Source organism: Ciconia boyciana, chromosome 4 (genome assembly GCF_034638445.1).
Source record: "Ciconia boyciana chromosome 4, ASM3463844v1, whole genome shotgun sequence".
Taxonomy (NCBI): domain Eukaryota; kingdom Metazoa; phylum Chordata; class Aves; order Ciconiiformes; family Ciconiidae; genus Ciconia; species Ciconia boyciana.
In genome coordinates this window covers 25,049,392-25,067,831 of record NC_132937.1, presented here as the reverse complement: position 1 = coordinate 25,067,831, position 18,440 = coordinate 25,049,392, and the positions used below count along the sequence as shown (strand labels likewise).

The 18,440-nt window shown below is 37.4% G+C and overlaps 1 protein-coding gene across 1 annotated transcript in view; it reads left to right on the top strand.

Moving 5' to 3' along the window:
* The window catches only part of RANBP3L (RAN binding protein 3 like), a 35,445-nt gene extending 18,376 nt beyond the window's left edge, over positions 1–17,069 (top strand). Inside the window, exons 9-15 of the mRNA XM_072860435.1 lie at positions 1,155–1,239; positions 2,313–2,412; positions 3,550–3,674; positions 4,619–4,739; positions 5,340–5,482; positions 8,790–8,982; positions 14,488–17,069. Of these exons, the coding sequence (XP_072716536.1) occupies positions 1,155–1,239; positions 2,313–2,412; positions 3,550–3,674; positions 4,619–4,739; positions 5,340–5,482; positions 8,790–8,982; positions 14,488–14,531 (811 nt within the window). The 3' untranslated portion in view covers positions 14,532–17,069. The remainder of the gene's footprint in view (positions 1–1,154; positions 1,240–2,312; positions 2,413–3,549; positions 3,675–4,618; positions 4,740–5,339; positions 5,483–8,789; positions 8,983–14,487) is intronic.
* Positions 17,070–18,440: the final 1,371 nt, after the last annotated feature.

Here is an 18,440-nt window from a genome sequence, read left to right as displayed (position 1 = left end):
AAAAACCAGCAGCAGGAACAACTTCCACACAAAGAAGTTTACAAGAACTTTCAGTGACTTTTATCAAAAATGGATCCTGCTAATTTAAAGTAGCTATGTAATTAGCAGGTCAAATCACAGCTCTGCTTATATTAGAATATTCTTGAATGTAATCCATAAGTAATATACTTTTTACAAGTTGTGACTATGTCACTATTTAAAAATGCATTCACCTTCTTCTCAAAACCTCCTCAGAGTTAAGAGAATAACTGAGAGTAGTTAAACTCAGGGTGGCAATGCAAAAAAAATTAATGTTTTTTATCCAGAAAACCTGAGACACTAAGAAGGAAAAAGGGACAGAAGAGAAGAAGAACAAGTGTTGTTTTCATGTAGCTTCTGCCAAAACCAGTCACGTTCCAGATCCTAAACGTAAAGTGATTTATCTACTGCATTAAATTTTCTCCCAAATCTGTATCCCCAAACCATAGTTGGCCAGTACCAAAGGATTGCAAATATTTAGTTTTATTCACTTCTCATTTTACGTATACCTATGGAACAGGTCATTGAAAAATGGAAAGAAGATCTTTCTTTCCTGTTTTAGTCATACCTCATCATAAGCCATCTGCTATCAAACCTTTACACTGTTGCAGTATTTATGTGAATTGAAAGTGTGTGCATTAGAATACACTGCCACTCTGCCTTTCCAAGACGTTAGGTGGATGACCAAGGAGTGCCTGTAAGGCATTGGGGAGTACGTTATTCTGAAGGGTACCAGAGCTGCACCAACATGAAGGGATAATTGTTAATTGCTGGTACTCTTTTGGTGGAGCAAAAGGAAACAGGGAAAGAAATGTAACTCATTAAATTTTCTGGAGTAAGACACTTCCCTGAGGAGGAGGAGGAGGCACGTTGTTTTGCTTCTTGTTCTTTGCTTTTAAGAAACATCCTCAATAATCTTCATGAAACACAGTGTGATACTTTCTGTTCCTTTTGTGAAATGTCATGTTGAGAATATTCTCAGATTCTCTTAAAGAATTTGTCTGATTACTTCAGTGGTCATTTTTTGTTTGTCTTTAATGTAAGGTGTGGTAAAGTAAATGCAGGGACTTATTTATATTCTTTACAAAGTTCTAAATAGTTCTAAGGCACATTCTTATGTTATTTTGTTCCCACAGAAGTCAGTTGGTTGAAGACAGAAGTGTACAAAACAGCAGCAATTCTGATTTTGTGTTTGGAGAAAACATGGTTGAGAGAGTTTTGGTAAGATCTGTAAATGCTGGCAGACTTTTTATCAAGGTTAACGTACTTATGAGTATAATTTTTTTCAGCAATTGATTCTTTTAAAGATGTGAGTAAATATGATTCCAATGACTGTTGAGAAAATATCTAAATATTTGCTGTAGGAGGGGTAGGCATCCTTATCTTCCCCATCTTAGATAAGTACTCTAATTACTAACCCATACCAGTAAGCACTTCTCTTTTGCTCATTCTTTGACCTGAAAAAGGGTTTTTTATATATTCCATGTAAAGTGGGACAGCCACAATATGAGATAAAAGAATGTGGTCCCCACCGCTCTAATAGTTTCCATCATAACTGTTAAGAGACAGGCAAAATTAGTATGTGGGGAAAACTGAAGACCCATCCTAGATAGTGTCCGTGTTAAACTATATTGTGCATGCTGTGAGACAGCTTAATGGATCAAGTCCTGAAGGAAACTCAGACAAAAAGGTGGTTCCCAAGCTGAGGACTGCACCATTTAAAATGGAATTGAAATCCAGTTTCTAGTAGAAGTAGAATGAAAACAGTATGCATATCTGCCAGTGAAAAAGCTTGGCCTTGAAAAAGTTATGACTTCTGACCAGGATTTAGTTATAAGGTAGGAGTTGAGCCACCGAGCATTGTCAGGAGCCAGAAGCATTTATTTAGACATGCCTAAGAAACTTTATCTGCAAAAACTGAAGGTCATGGAAATTTTTAATTCCTCTGAGGTTAAGGTTATGCTGTCTGGGAATTTTAAACTATTCTGCTGGGGCTTAAGTGCTTAAGTTGGAAATTAAAAAATCTAAGTCTTTCAGTGGATTTAAATCCTAGTTCAGGATCCATACAAAGAGGCCATTCTTCTTGGTGGAAGAATGATGTACTGATTTTATGATAAGATAATTACTTCCACTAGAGACTGAAATTGTATCGTCTGGGTCAGATTTTGCTCTTAAGATATTACAATTGCTAATCTTCAGCCTAGCATGCATTAAATGATTCAATGTTCTGTTTGATATGAACTAACATAGCCACTCTATTGAAATAGGAATTCTTATTTCCCATTTTTCTGTAGAGTCCTGAAAAGCATCCCAAGCCGTGTAATGAAGCTGATTCAAACAAAGAAGAAATAACACCCATGTACATAGAACCTTTTCATGTCAGTCCACAAACAAGTAAGCACACTCAGCAAACAAGTACAGTTAGCTTTATTATTGTATGTTTTGCTGTATCATAGACAATGTTAGATGAGTGGTGGTCAATAGTTTTCATCTACTCTCAAGTGATCCAGTCACTAGTACACTTGCAGTATGTGCCAAAATCTGTGTTCAGAAAGCAGCTACAGTTTGGTTTATGACATTTGAACTGGACTAACTTCAGAATGAATGATCGAAATTACTCAGGAAAGGATAGAGTTTTACAGATTATTATTAGTATTTATTACAGATTATTATTATTTATTATTTGAAAAAAAAGCACTGACCTTTGTGAATGGCTTTTGGATCACATTTTTTAACTACAATTTTAAGCTGTTGGCTGCTTGTATTTTGTGACTGCTCATATAAATTACTTTGCCATATTTGTATCCTAATTGTAGGACTGAAACTTCTATCCAGACAGATTTCAGGGGTTGTTTCTGACTCTGGTGTGAGCTTTTCTACTAGGCAAGCCACATAAACTTAGGCTGTGAGGAAATCCCAAGTAGGCCCCTATCTTGAGCCCTCTTGCCAAATTTTGCACCCCTCTTTACTATTGGATCCTCTTACTTTGTATGAACATTCTTACAAGTAAAACAAAATAAAATTACAGCCTATGGAAAACCTATATAGATTATGCAAATATACAAAATTTTGTAACAATGTTGTTCCTTTCAAATCTCATCCTTTCGTGTTCCTCTCAAGTATTCATTGTATATGTGTTACTATCCTGACTATTGGGACATGTGTCTTTCATTATTTATTAACCTGCACAGCAATATGACAGACCAGTTTCATTTGGAAAATCAACTTCTAATTATTTAGGGCTTGTTTCTGCAAGTTGTCCCTTGGGGCAAACCTCTGCAACTGCGGAGAGCCCTGTTCAATTCAAAATGAGCCTAAACAGGTGAGACATTTTGCAGTATTCCAGCCTTTTTCTTTCTCTCTTCTATTTACTGCTTTGGCCAAAAATTTATTAATAACACTAAATAATATCAGACACCACAGGGATTACTGAAGTCACAGGCCATCCTATGTGCTAGTTTTGTTGTCCTGAAAATATTCTCTGTACAGAAAGGATTTCCTTTTTTTTGTTTTTTTCCTCTACTGAAACAGCTTTGTTGAGGAATGCAACGCTAATCGAATCAGCAGCTGCTTGTACTTCCAAGCCGGTGGAGAAAATTCTGTTAGATAAAGTTGAAGTTATAACTGGAGAAGAAGCAGAACACAATGTATTACAGGTGTGTATTTCATAAAGCCTTGATGGTGAGCAGTTTTGTTGTTGAAAAAAACATCTAGATCTATTACAGATTGCAGCAATCTGAAAATTACTTCAGTTTATATTTTAAATTTTCACTTTTTTAAGTTATGCCTCTGCTAAGCCATTTTTCTGTAGGCTGTTATTTTCTTTTTCATATTATATTGTTCATTTTATAGTCCCTTTCAGTGACTGCTTCAGAACTTCATTCTACAGTTGTATTTTATAAACATCTACACAGTATACCAGCAATAACTAAAACTTCAAAATTGGAAGTGATTTGAGTAAAGATTTTTTTATGACAAAACTTTTTTGGAAAAAAAGCAATGTGTTGTCTAAGTAATTAGTTTTATAGTTCATCTAAAATATCAATTATCTTTCTGGCCCAGCAGGATGTATCTTGCTATTCTTCATCTTCAAACTGTTATTTTCTCAGAAAATAGCAATGATGTATATGATTTTAAAAATCTTAACATTGAAAGTTACATTGTTTTATCATTGATTAAATCTTCTGACTTGTCAGAACATGGAAGTTTTACTCTCTTTGGAGTAGTAATCTCCTAGTAGTCGTACTGGTATCCTGGGCTGCATAATGTTTCTAATGAGTGAGGGAGTAAGATTGTAGAACGTTTGCAACAAATTCAGCTGTGTTAGTGGATATTACAGGTGAAGAGTTAATGAAGATGAAATAATTGAAAACGTAAACTGGGATTCATGCTGAATATTTTCCATGACTAGCAGAAAGTTTAGCACAGATCCGGGAGCCATTTAATTTTAAGTAATAATGGTGATATATCTATATATCTATCTTTGTATACATAAATAGGGATGTATTAAAAGCCATATCAAAAGGTTTAAAAACATAAAATTTTAGAACCAATAAAATTAACATTGGCTGGCAACTTCCATCATGTATTTCTCTTTCAGATCAACTGCAAGCTCTTTGTATTTAATAAGCTTTCTTTAACCTGGATTGAAAGAGGCAGAGGATCCCTGAGGCTTAATGACACTTCTAGCAATAAAAGTGGAATGCTGCAGTCAAGGCTAAGTAAGAATTAAATAACGAAGTAACACATACACAAAACACTAAATAACTTGTACTATTGCTGGCCAGAATAAGTTTATTTCAGAACATTTAAAACTGAGTAGATAGTTTTATTTAAGTCAAGTTGCTGAGAGTCTTTTTAACATTGCCTGGTAAAGTTAGCTGCATTACGGACTGAGGCACTGGGCATTTTTCACACAGTTTGTACACTGACACTTGCATATGTTGTTAGGTTCTGTGTGTTTGTACTGCAATGTATCTTTAGCTCAGTCACCAGTCTGACAGTTTCCTCTTTGTTGATTCTGCTTTTCCAGGAGCACTTTCAAGTCACTTCTGGAATGTTTTTACTGTGCTGTCATTTTTTGTACTCTATTGCACAGTTTCAGCAGATTATTTGTTTTGTATGCCAGATATATTGAAAGAAACTAATATATTTTGTATTTTAAAAAATAATGTAAATAAAATCTCACCATGTCAGGTTTTAGACCGAATTAAAAAGAGTAATTCATGAAAATATTGGTTGTATACAAGTGGTAGAGAAAACTGCTGCAGTAAAAATGAAGATGGTTCCAATGACTTATCATATAAACCTTCTTATTTTAGTTATGCGAAATCAAGGCAGCTTGAGACTGATTCTCAACACCCGACTCTGGGATCAAATGGTTATAAAAAGAGCAAACAGAAAGAGCCTGTGCTTCACTGCAACAGACCAAGAGGACCACTCTGTTCAAGTATTTCTCATTCAGGTAAGCAAGAGATAAAAACGCCACCCAAATCCCCATTTCATCTAGGATTCTGAAGACTTGCTGAGGCTTTGGTTTCAGCAAATGGCCTTTTATGCTCTGTCAGGCTATGCTTAGCTTAGCTGTTACATGGCTTTTATTATGAAATGCGTTAGAAGTGCTATCCCTTGGTATTTAAAAAAAAAAAGGTGTGAAGATGGGATATGGCCTTAGGACAGATATTTCCAGACTCTGTTTCACATAGCACTCGGAATGGGTATCATTCCAGAGTCATATGCAGCAATTATTCTTTCTTCTGAAAGCAACACTGTAAGAATTTCTACACAGGTAGTTACACATTCATAAGTTACTTTGGTACAAGGCAGCAGGCTTCTGTCATGGTTCTCAACACAGTGCTTGCTATAATCCATCCAGTGTACGACCTCCATTTCTCAGTTGAGGAGAACACAGATTTTGCAATGTCACCTTATGTAAGACAATAGCCTTGGGAATCCTGGTTTTGTCTAGCAAGGCTTGATAAGTTGAGGATGATAAGTTGAGGATAATAAGTTGAGGAAAGGGTTGATAAGTTGATAAGTTGAGGATAAGTTGATGTGGTGGACTTATTTGCAAACAAATAGCACATATGTCCTAGGTTGGGAAGTGAGAGCATCCATGTGAGTTTAAGGATGTCTCCGGTTTCACCAGTAGACCTTTCTGGGAAGGGTTCAGCCTCCTGGGCAATAAAAATAAATCACCACTTCCAGAAGTGTCACATGTCATACACAAGCAAAGCACAATGCACTGTATATGCAAGCACTGTAAGTCTATCACTTCCAAGCAGTGATTGACTTAACTATGGCTGTGCTGCACAGCTGGTCTGCATGTGAGAATTAGAAATGTCCTAGATTTCCAGATGTGCAGCAGTTTTTCTAGCATATATAGATGTAAACATTCCTTAAATTCTGTCCTGGCACTTCTGGATAGTAAAAAAAGACATGTATTAGGAAACTAAGATACATGACAGCTGTATGCGTGTGGCAAGGGTTGCAGGAATCTGCTTCTACAGTCATCACGGAAGAGGCTGGTATCCATCCCTATAGCTGGTATCCAGCCAAACTAATACTGAGACTCTTGAGTGTGGAAGGCAAATTTGTCAATGCGTGATACACCCAGCAGGCACCACCAAAGCCTTGGCATGTAAATCAGGCTGGTCTAGTAGCCAGTGGAGCCCACTCTGCCAAGGCATCAGCAGATACTTTTAACTGCCATTTAAATTTGGTTTTCCCATGTCACAGGAATGATTGATACATTTGGTTCAGGGATGTTATCCAAAGGGTTTCTCATGTGTGAGGGAGAAGAGTCATATGATGCTGACTACAAAGGAGGCAGTCCACAAGACTCCATTAGGTTGGTCCTGTACTACTCACCCAGGTTTACGCAGAGGGCTGATCGTGCCCCCTCCCCTCATGCTTGTTTCTCCCTCCTCACTTTTGGTGGCATTGGAATTTGTACAATGGTGAGTGAGGCACATTAGAGAACTGATCTGGGTGGTTTTGTTCAGTTTTGCGAAGTTAGTTTTTTAGCTTGATTTTATTCACTGCGGTCGCCCTAATGGTGGTACTGGCACAATGGAGAGGGCAGAGGATGTATGGAGGTGAGTCCACCCCTCTTGGCAGAAGCTGGAGTTCATATTAGATTAAAGTGACAGAGGTACTCTGGCTTTTGAATAAGCAGAAAGCTACAAATAGAAATGATCAGACTGAATAGCTGCCTTTTTCATATTTATGACCCTATGTTTCCTGAAAAGCCGTGTTATCTTGAGAGCTCGGATTTTTCCACTGAGAATTGCATTTGTAGTTGAGACACCTGGGTAACTGTGAATTGCTTGCTTCTTTGCCTGGTTGTAGGGAGAGAATTGTTTGCTGCTGCAAGTCTGGGTAGCACAGAAGGCAACCCTGATCTGCTGCTGCTTCCCAATTTGCATAGCTTTTCCACCTGTACACACTGAAATGTGTCATTCTAATCCAAGCAAGACATATTTCTTCCTATTGCCAAGTGATATAGATAGAAATTACTCCACATGATGCACAGAAGTGGAGAATTGGGCTACAGAAGACCATACGCATTCAGTTACCCTTTGGTAGATGATTTGCTTCATAAGAGCGTATGAAGTACCCTACTGGCACTTCTGACAGTGCCCAAATGCGGTGCTGTTAGGAAGCACAAGCCCACTTCGTATGGTGTGTTCACCTCATTGACCCCCAGCGTCCACATATTGTATTAGGCATGTGAGAGCATGCACCCCTACTTGTTTGCTTTGCTATTTTATGATATGATTGTCCCTGAATATTTCTAAATCCTTTTTTTTAAACTTTTATTACTGTATTTTTGGCCTGTTGTTTTTAGTTTATGCTGTCTGTCCCCACTCTCTCCTCAGGCAGCAAATTCTAGAAGCTCTTACTCACTCTGTGAAGAAGCACTTTCTTTTACACTGATCCTCTGCTGCTTTCATTAAGTGTACCCTAGTGCATTTATTATGTGGTCTGATGAACAGCCGTACCATATTCAGTTTATCCACCACTTTTATAATTTTGAAAACCTTAGTTATACCCCCTTCTCCTCCTCCTCTTCAGACTGAAGAGTCTCAACTCTTCATAAGGAGTTGCACCACACCCTTGATCATTTTTGGTGCCCTTCTCTTTACCTTCTTTAATTCTGCTATATCCTTGAGACGTGATGACCAGAACAGAACACAGTACTCAGGACATGGCTACTCAAAGGTTTTATGTACTGGCAAAATCCTGCCTTGTCTAGTTCTCAATACCCTTCTTGATGATGCTCATCTTCTGTTCAACAATAGCAGCAGAATTCATGGTATCTTTAAATTTTATAATCACAAATAGTTTTTTGTAGTTAGGGTTTAATATTCTGTAAATCAAAATGCAGTACATATATTAACATTTCAGTGCTTTATTACTTCTAGAATCGTATTCAGGAATTCTCTGGAATATCAATTACTCAGTACAAACTGAGCCATTCTTCAGGGGAAATAATTATTTTTAAGCTTATGTTTCTTGTAACTATAGGGAAAATAATCAACAGCTACATATTATAAAACTCAGACCACTTAAAGAAACTTGATATTATTTGTATTTAAATTTATTTTCTGAACTGAATTATTAAGTGTGAATCTTAAATGGATTGTTTTGATTAAAAGGGACAAAATACAGCTTTTTCATGACTTTTGAAAATTTCTCAGTCAGCTTCTCTGTGAAAACTAGAGATTTTTCTCGGTTAGTTTGGACTGTATGCATTTTATGTTCTGCAGGCAAGCTCAAAAGACACCGGATACCTGTATGCAGCAATACATCACCGCCTTGTGGCATTGCGAAGCTTTGCTGAGCAAGAGCCAGATGCTAATCAAGTAGACACAGAGTCAGAAATAGCTTTTCAGCCATTCACCTGTGATAGCGATGATGAAGATGATGGAAAAATAACTCAAGTGAGCAGCAGTGGACCTGGTAAGCAGAATTTTTCGTGGGAATGCTGTAATCCTTTCAGGGTATTTTCTTGTAAGCAACGAATATTGTACCTTTTTTTTTTTTTTCCATGCTGACTATAACTTTCATCTGTTACAGATATGCCTTTTCAGGTAGAAGAGGGTAGTTCCTTTTAGTATTTTGACTTACTACTGTTAAAATGCAAGGTTTTGCCAGCTGAAGTATCTACACATCTTTACAACAGTGGAATACTCTTTTGACAAATGGCTGAGGGCTAAGAAATTTTAATATTGTCAAGCTTTACCTAAAGGTTTCTTCAGTATATTTAAGTAGAAATGACTAGGGGTATTGAGATGCTTGTTGTTACTTGAGTAAGTGAAAGTTGAGTCCATTCACATGAGCGCTTACATAGTTACTAATGGCTTCAAGCATAACGTGTTTACTAAGATATTTACTACACAGTGGTTAACTTCATTTAAAACACTGATTCTTGATCAGCTGTAACAAATACCTCACTAGGAAATTTGCAGGTCAAGATTTACACACCAGTTTTGCCAGCTTTCTTTAACATAACAAAAATGTAGGCTCCTCAAAGTGAAGCATGCAACTAAAACAAGATAAAAGGGGCAAGCTGCTGACTTAATCCTATTCTTGAAGCTGATAATACAGCTCACAACAGGGCTGGGGTCACATTTGCAGAAAGCAAGGCAGAAACAGCAGTCTGACTTAAGAGCTCTTCTATCTTAGCAAAAGACAAGTCACATTTCTGGGGCAAATTCACTTGTTTGTGCCAACCTGCTACACTGGATACAGGAGCTGCCAATTACATTCGATTCTCTGATAGAAGGACTACAGCAGGCATGTCTCAGTTGTTGCTCATAGCATTAGTTTCCCTATTCAACTGGGTAACATACTGTCCTTACATTAGAAACTCTTCCTTTTAACAGCTATTCAGCAAGAATCAAGTCATGTACGAGTAACAGCTGTGAGTGACTGCTTAACGCAACAAGTCTTTTTTCCCCTTTAGGCAAATAGATTGCAGTTTGCAGTGCTTGTTCCCATTATTAATTGCTGTTTAACTACATTTCAGTAGCATTCAGTGCTCTAAACAAAGCATGATGCTCTTATACAACATTTTCTCACAAATACCTTTTTTCTGTTTAGGAAATGGGAAAATTGTTAGCTCTGAGAACTTCCTGGATTGCTCCCAGATAATAAAACATTCCCTCTGTAATTCCTAAATAGTGTCTATTGACTTTACAAAGAGTTTCTGGTAACTTGAAAACTCTGGATGGAGCTTGATTCCTTTCCAGAATTATTGATGAGAAGAACTCTTTGTTCTTTGGGGGGGGGGAGGGGGAGAGGGGAGAGGGGAAAGGGAATGTCAAAGCAGTGTAGGAGCACAGATTTACAAGTTAAATATTTATTTTGAGTTGCAGAGGCTTCTGATACAAATATTCAGATAGCAGCCAGCAAACAGATTCTAAGATAGAAGTGTCAGGTGCTGTTTTTTCTTGGCCTTTTAGTTTAAGCTTCTGTCTTTCATTTATGTCCATTTCATTTATGTCCAGTTACTGACAGCAGTTCTAACAATCCCTTTCAAGTGCTTTTTCGATGGCTTCTAGCATTTCCTGCTTATCTTAATCTCTTCTATTATTCTCAGAGCCACGAAGTTTTAATTTTGCATACATTTCAGTTGCTGGTATCCAAGTCCCACTTTATATGCAGACATTCACATCTTACACATGCCTGTCCCTGGAACTCCCATTTCCAAAGGAAGAACAATATACCTCATGGGTTTTGAACAGGGTGAGGTCAGTTTTAAATATCAGCATAGAGATGTCCATTTGGATGTAAGAAATCAGATCCTGCATATTTAAGAGCATTTGTATAAAGCTTTCATTTTCATGCTTTCATTTTCATTGAAGGATGTGCGTAAGTCATCTTATTTTTATTGATGTAATTCAGTTTCAGAGATTACCTCTCCTTAAAACTACTACAAATGTTAAGAAGTGTAATTTCTCAGTGACTGTTTCATTACAAAAAATACAATTAGAAAATATGCCTGCGTGTTATTTCATTCCATTCTACCTGTTTTGTCTCAAAAAACCCAACAGTTCATTCTTTTCTTAATACAGGCAATTTCCTTCTTGTTAAACTGAACTAACAGAGTATATAGATTATGCTATATATTTCGTGACACTGCAGAAGATGTGAAAAAATAGATTAAAATTGTCTTTAGTTCTAGAGACTGAAGAAGAAAGCAAATACGATATACGTAATAAGTGTTATGAACGTTAAAGTGATTCTATATGTTTGCAAGACATTTTTGTAAGAGTTTTTTACACCAAATTCTTCACTATAACATCTGCAGCATGTTAATGCTGTATACGGACAATAGTAGTATAAGGACAGGTAGTAGAAATATTTCTCCCATTTTACAAATTCAGTATAGACATTTATTCCAATATTTTTAAAATTTTTAATTGAATTGCTTTACTTTCAAGTATAGATATTAATTTCATAAAGTCCATAAAGAATAAGTTGCTGTACTTGATATTTTTATGAGACCACATTTCGCGAGTTATAGCTTGGATATTTTTACCAACAAATTGCTCTGTAAATCTAAGTGGAGAGAAACAGAACAATTGATCTTTAAACAGATTTTGAGAGTGGATGCAATCAATAACTCTCTGGGAAGTATTTATCTTTTCCCACTGACTATAAAGTGAACCAAGGAGATGAATTTAGACTAGACAGCAAACTTCTGGGCTGACCAAAGTCAAGCAAATCTCTTCTTCCATTTCTTTCATTACTAATTCATTTCTCTGCTAAGTATTGTTAACTATGTTTGCTTCCAGTTGTCTTTGTAATATCTAGCTGAGGAAAGATCAGCAGAATTTTTTATTATGCATATGAAAAATTCTCTCACTAAATAATTTAACAAGTAAAACAATGAAAAATGCTGATATGGCAGTGTGTGAATGATTGGACCAAGAGTGCTCCCTTCTGAGGGAAATGCCACTGCCCTCAGACAGCTGCATGACTCTCCCCTTCCTTTTTCCTCTCCTCAGACTTGTAAACCTTACATTCTTTGCTGTGTGGTAGATTTGCTTCAACAAACAGAACAGAGAATTCCCCTTAGCCAGGCATATAGAATAGCCTAGTAAGGGAGGATGGTCTCCTGGTAGGCAAAGAGTTGTACCTGATCCCTGTAGATAAAGAGGACCTAGTACCCTATAGGTCTGGGTCTGGGGTGTGTTCTGCAACAAGTGACATAATGTCAAACTGTTGCCACTACCTCCTCCTGCTTTGCTGATAGATCTCAGCTATCCATTTGGGGCTTTCCTGTGTGTTGACAGACCAGTATGAGGTATCTGTGCAGACAAACTCTTCTGACTCCTGGTTTTTAAGCACCTTGACTACAGTTACAAATTCAGCATATGGGAGTACTGACTTGCACTGCTAGTCATAATTTCCATAAATTCCATATATAGTTATTGGATAGACAGTTCTCTAACGTAGACACTGTGCAACTCTTGCAGGGTGCCCTTCTCTTTCCACTGGCGGCACAAACAAGGTACCTATATCAGGCTCAAAAAATCATCCTGCCAGAGCATGGATCTGTTAGAGCCCCAACACCTAAGCTTGCCATTGGTAGCAGGTGATCTGAAGTCAGCACTTAGACCCATAAGTGACTAAGATGTCTCCAAAAATTTTACTCCTTGCTTCTGACACTTCTAAGAGATTTTTCCATGTTTTCTTCGTAGCGATAAGGAGATTCTGTCCTTGCTCCAAAAGAATGCATTTTGTTTACATTTAGAAATGGGTGCTGTTTCCATCATGGTCATCAGAAATAGCGGAAGGTCCTTAAAGTGTTGTAACCCCGTTGTTAGTATTTACAAAGTACTCTTACTCCTTAGAAGACATAAGGCATTTCTTTCATAGGGGAGTATGAAATGTCAGTCATAGTAGTAGAATAGCATGGGGCTATGGGTAGGATGGTTCCTATGATTTCCATCCTTTTCCCTGTTCTGATTTTGCAGGAATTTGTTTATTTTTACCCCTGAGGGGGAACAGAGAAGCTGGAAAAGTATATGTGAGGGACAAGGATGACAGTGTCACTAGGCAAAGAAATGTTCTATGCATTATTTCTTATACTGCACCTCACCAGTAACTCTCTTAAATCTTCTCCTAACTTCATCATGATTGAGGGATCCTCTCTTTTGATTGAGGTGTCCTCTCTTTCCTGGCATGGATTTTTATTTTAGAAGCTATTAGGGTGAATTCAAAGATGCTGGAGTCTAGGGCTAGGTAAATCCCAAGAAGTGTCTCCATGCATAGCCATAGACCTTAAGAGAAAATCATAGTGTATGAAGACATAGTGTGTCCCATATGGGTCCACCAAGAATTGCATGGATTTTGGAGACTACTGGTGTTGAGAGCCAGAGAGTGTCATATCACAGAAGTGCAACCTTTGTTTTATTTTAGAGTCATTTTCTATTCTGCTACACACGTACCTCCCATGTTGGCCTCATTAGGACTCTGTCATCTGCTGGTGCTTATCAAGAATTAAAATGTTACAAGAGCTTTTTTTTTTAAGTAAAATACTTTTAAAGTTGTTAAAGGAACTACTGTTCAGCAACAGCATAGGAACTCCTGAAAAACTGCTATCTTTGTTTGACATTTCTTGTCAATTTAATTTAAATTCTTACCAATTGTTATGGATTCCAAATCATAAATCTAACACACATACGCACGTACCTGATCATGATTAAAACTGAGGAAAAGCTAAGAATTAACTTCTTTGTTGGAGTCCAAGTTTCTGTATTCTTTCCAGCAGGTATCAGTAACATCTAAAGCAGAGAAGACAACTCTCTGATTGGCTTTAAATGGTGACATATCAGGAAAGGGAGGGGGGCAAATCAGATCTAATATTCTGACAAACGCGAGGCCTTTCATTTTACCTGTAAGAGGTTTAAAACTTTTAGTAAGTATTTAGTGGTGGCCAGATGGTAGCAGCAGTTTTTAAGCAGATACTGAGATAGTGATATTAATGTGTCTGGCATTAGTCAGCTATATCTACTTTCTGCAGATGAGTCAAAGTCATAGAGATTACGCACCAAAAACACCCCTGGGTACTTTATAATGACCAGTGAGTTATTTGAAGATACGTTGGATTTCTCACAGTTTACCGAGCATCTGTTATGAAATGTTAAGACGTGTTGAAGTGTTCCCCATATAGAGCGAGATGATTTGCATCCCAGACACATTGTCCTATCTAGACATCTGAATCCTAGTGCTTATGTGCTTGTCTTTATTGACATGGGGGGTCACAGGCTTCATTCACTATTCACATGCTCAAATATTTGTGAATAATCCTGTGTTATCTAGTTAGATATTTACCTAAACCAGGAACTGATCATATCCAAACTTTAACCTACTGCTTTGGTATTATGAAATGCTGGGTTGTTTCAAAACATGAATACACTCAAATAAGCAAGATCTTTTAAAATTCTTTTTCAGATCATTCTAGATGGAACCGCAGGCAGTCTGTAGTCTGCTCATGACACCTACCAGAGGTTACAACAGCACAGCTGGGAACTCATCTTCCCAAAATGTCTAAGCTGACTCATCAGTCCCTGGAGGGAGGAAATCAGATGCATTTTGCTTTAAGACTTTTAAGCAAAGATTAATTTTAGGGACAGCTTAAGTTTAATACATTCAGAAAGAACTTAAGATGCACTTCTGAGGATTCCAGTTGGCCTGCTTTGCACTGAGATGGGAATGACACAATGGCTTCCAATATTCAAGAAGTGTTACAAAGGCTTCAGATTTTAGAATTAAATATATTTAGATGCATGATTAAAGTAAGGAATTTTATAGGGAATAAATGTTTCTTCATCATGTTGATGGATATAACCATGAACTAAGAATATATGTGAAGAGATATTTGTTACTTTTCATCGGTTATTTAAAAGATACATTTGGAAAGATTTAAATCGGGCTTCACTGAAAACATTTATTTAAAATTGTGTGATAACATTCAGCATCCTGTTTATAAGTACATACAAGCAGAATTGGGAGTGGCAGTTTAGCATGACCAAGGCCTATAGAAACCAGCCTTCATAACATGATGGGGTTTTTGTTTGTTTTTAAAATATCTGGAGTTGTATACTGGTTGTAAAATTTAACAAAATTGTACAAAATTTAACAAAAAGGGCAAGGAACCACGATCTGCCTTTACAGCCATAAGCACCAGAAGAATTCACCATGAAGAACTGCAAGCTAGTTCTCAGGGACACATCAGCTTTAAGATCTAAAAGTGTATCTGCTGAACACCTTTTCAGTTGCACAAAACAAGCACTTGCACTCTTGTCCATTTGATATACACAAATAAATGCATGCACAGTATAACTGGATATCTGCATAAAAATTTATCTTAAATGTGTGAGATTATCTGAGATTACTTCTGCCTTAGCTGTAGCTATCCCTGAACATCATCATTCCTTGAAATAGATGGATGTTACACATCCTAATGTGTGCAGTAATCCCAACAGTGCCAAAGACCCAGTCAGTCTGTAAAAGTGATGCCACAAACTACTGCCTTCTACCTAACCATTCTCATGAGGAATTAAGAGAAATCAATTCTCTCTAATGCCACCTATGAATTAAGATTTACCAGATCATTCATAAGCCCGTGCACAGTACATACACCATTTATGCTCTGTGTTTTCTATTCATTCGTTCAAAAGCTAAAGAAAATATGTCTGTAATCATTCTGCTGCAACTCTCTGATGCCTTGTATATTGTTGGTTACCAAATATTTCTTTGTCATCCTCAGAGCTGAAACAATGTTCTGAAATACCTGAAGTCCTTTTAATTATGGTAATTGTAACAATTTCTCAGTCTTAAAAGCTGCATCACACCTGAAGGATCAAATTACAATTTAGTTTTCCCATCTGACATATGTATGAAGTTGGAAGAATCGCAGCTTCTTCCTGAATTCTCAGTGCCCTGTCAAGATTAGCGTTGAGATGAAGCTGAACTAGCATCTGGATTATGCTGAGTCCTAAATAGCCTGCCAAAATTAGCACTTGCCTGACACTGATTTAGCATCTGGATGACAGTAAGCTTAAGCGGGACTGGATTTTTGCCTTCAGGGAAAGGGGAGTGCTTCACAATAGCGCACCTGTGTCAAATAGTGAAGCACTGGGATTCTCTTTGACTCTTCAGTCTGCTGATAACAAAAATGTTCTTTCCACAACTAGCTGTACACTGTGTCCTTTTCTGTCAGCCTCACTCCTGACTGCAACAATATTTGCATCACTGACCTTCATATTTCATTGCTGCAACTCATACTCAGGAACAAAGCTCCATGTTATAAAAACTTCAGCAGTTGTAAAACACAGCAGCCCTATGTATTTAGCAACAGGTCATGGTGATAACTTTGCCCTGGAGTTCAGCTGGTTATGCACTGAATGCAGAGTTTGATTTCAAAGTCTGTCCTGATAATCAAAGCCTTCCGTGAAATAGGATTTAAGCACCCGAGTGTCATGATATCCCTCTAAATTCTAGTAGAGCTGTAAAATCCTTGGCAGATGAAGGAGCACTCCAGAGCAGGCACAACAGAACTTTTGCAGACACAGGACTGCAACTTTGTCATATGCTCCCCCAGCATGAGGAACAAGGCTTATGATCAGTCACAAATAAACTCTCTTTTGATCTGCCTCTTCCCAAGATCGTTACATATATACATGAGGATACACACAAACACACACCCTGAGGTGCAGACACTCTTAAACATGAAGCAATGTCTCCTAAAAGCTGAGGAGGAAAAGACATGTTTAACTATTTTGAAGAGTTTGGATATTGTAGTAATAGAGAAAATATAAATACATGTATGTGCAAACATATTTATGGTGTGAATTCTTGCTCTTGAGATCATAATACTTTATTTATTCTATTTAGTCTCATTGCACTAAAATTCATTGATTCTCAAGACTGAAGGTATGCTAATATGTAATATATTAACTTGGTTTTAAAAATGTAAAGTTTGTCATTTTATGACAACCGGAGCAACAATTTCTATGCCTGAACAATAAACAATTTCCTTACAGCTTTAATTTCTGTCTAACTAGTTGTCTTATTTTGTGTCCCAGTTAGAGCTTCCTACAGACAGTGTCTTCTGTGCTGCAGAATTTCAAGCCTGATTTCCTAAGGAAACAAGATTTAAACAGTTATGTACTCTGTCCATCTATCTGTCAGACCCACTTCGAGCCCACTGTTCAGTTTCAGAAAAATTGGATGGAAGGTAGAAAGCTCAAAGACAATTTAAGTTCTTCATGAAAATTGGCAGTTGTTGAGTGACAGAACTCAGAGGAAGGTACCCTTTGAGGAAAAAGTTTTGGGGTAAGCTTGGTATTTTCTGTGAGGCTTGTGGGGTTGAGTGGTGCATTCTAAGCTGCAGCATGTGCTGGGTGGGAGGAGAAAGGAAAACTATGGAAGGATGGATACCCCAGATTACTGTGGCCAGAAGAGGGGTGTAGGGACATGACCCAAACCCATATGAAACTAGACATCACTAATTTTGCTGTTTGTGGAGCAACCTGTTCGTCTATGTTTTTTTCAGATGAATGTTATTTATTGATTGATTTATTTATTTCTAACAAATCCCAATGATTAATCTATATACATAAGGGATGCAGAGCTGGAAGCTCTTCTGTATTAGTGCAGTAATAATTTTCAAAAGGAGGGAAAACTAACAATTCCTAATATAAGGATACATATGCAGATATCTGCTGCTAAGATTATGAGCTTCCGGCAGAATCTACTTGGATGGGATAGCCTAAATGGCCTATTTTATGTTCTGGTGGTGTCTGTATCTCTTCCTAAATCTTGTTACTCAGGTTTTTATGTCATGATCTTTAGTGACCTCTGAATTAGTTCTGGCAAACTGTATGAAGGTAAGAGTTTGGTAATGTCTCTATTGAATGAATGAATACAGGGAAAAACCTTTAGCACATTTGATACTGCTTCCAGTGCTGCTGACAGCCTGCACAACATGGACAGGGCAACCTCTTTTCCCTAGCTGGAAAAGAGCAACCTCTTTTCCCTAGCTGGGTTTTAGAGGACCTACCACTAGGGCATGCTGGCAGGAAGATCTAGAAGAAGCATACATTGCCTGTTCTACAGCAGTCATCTCCCTAAGAAGTTCAGATTCCTGAGTCACCTTTCACAAACACTGAACTTATTCTTACAAAACAATGTGTCTGCAGCTGTTTGAGCATATTCAATTTGCTTCTGAAATGCTGAAGTCAGTTGTGTTAGTCCACTTCAGGGATGATGTAGTTTGCATAAACAAAGACTGGGAAGAAAAGTAGAAAAGTAAATTTCTGTTAATTAAAACATATTCTAATGAAAGTGTGGATAAGAAAGCTTGCCCCTTCTCATTAGTTTTGTTTCAATAATTTGCATTC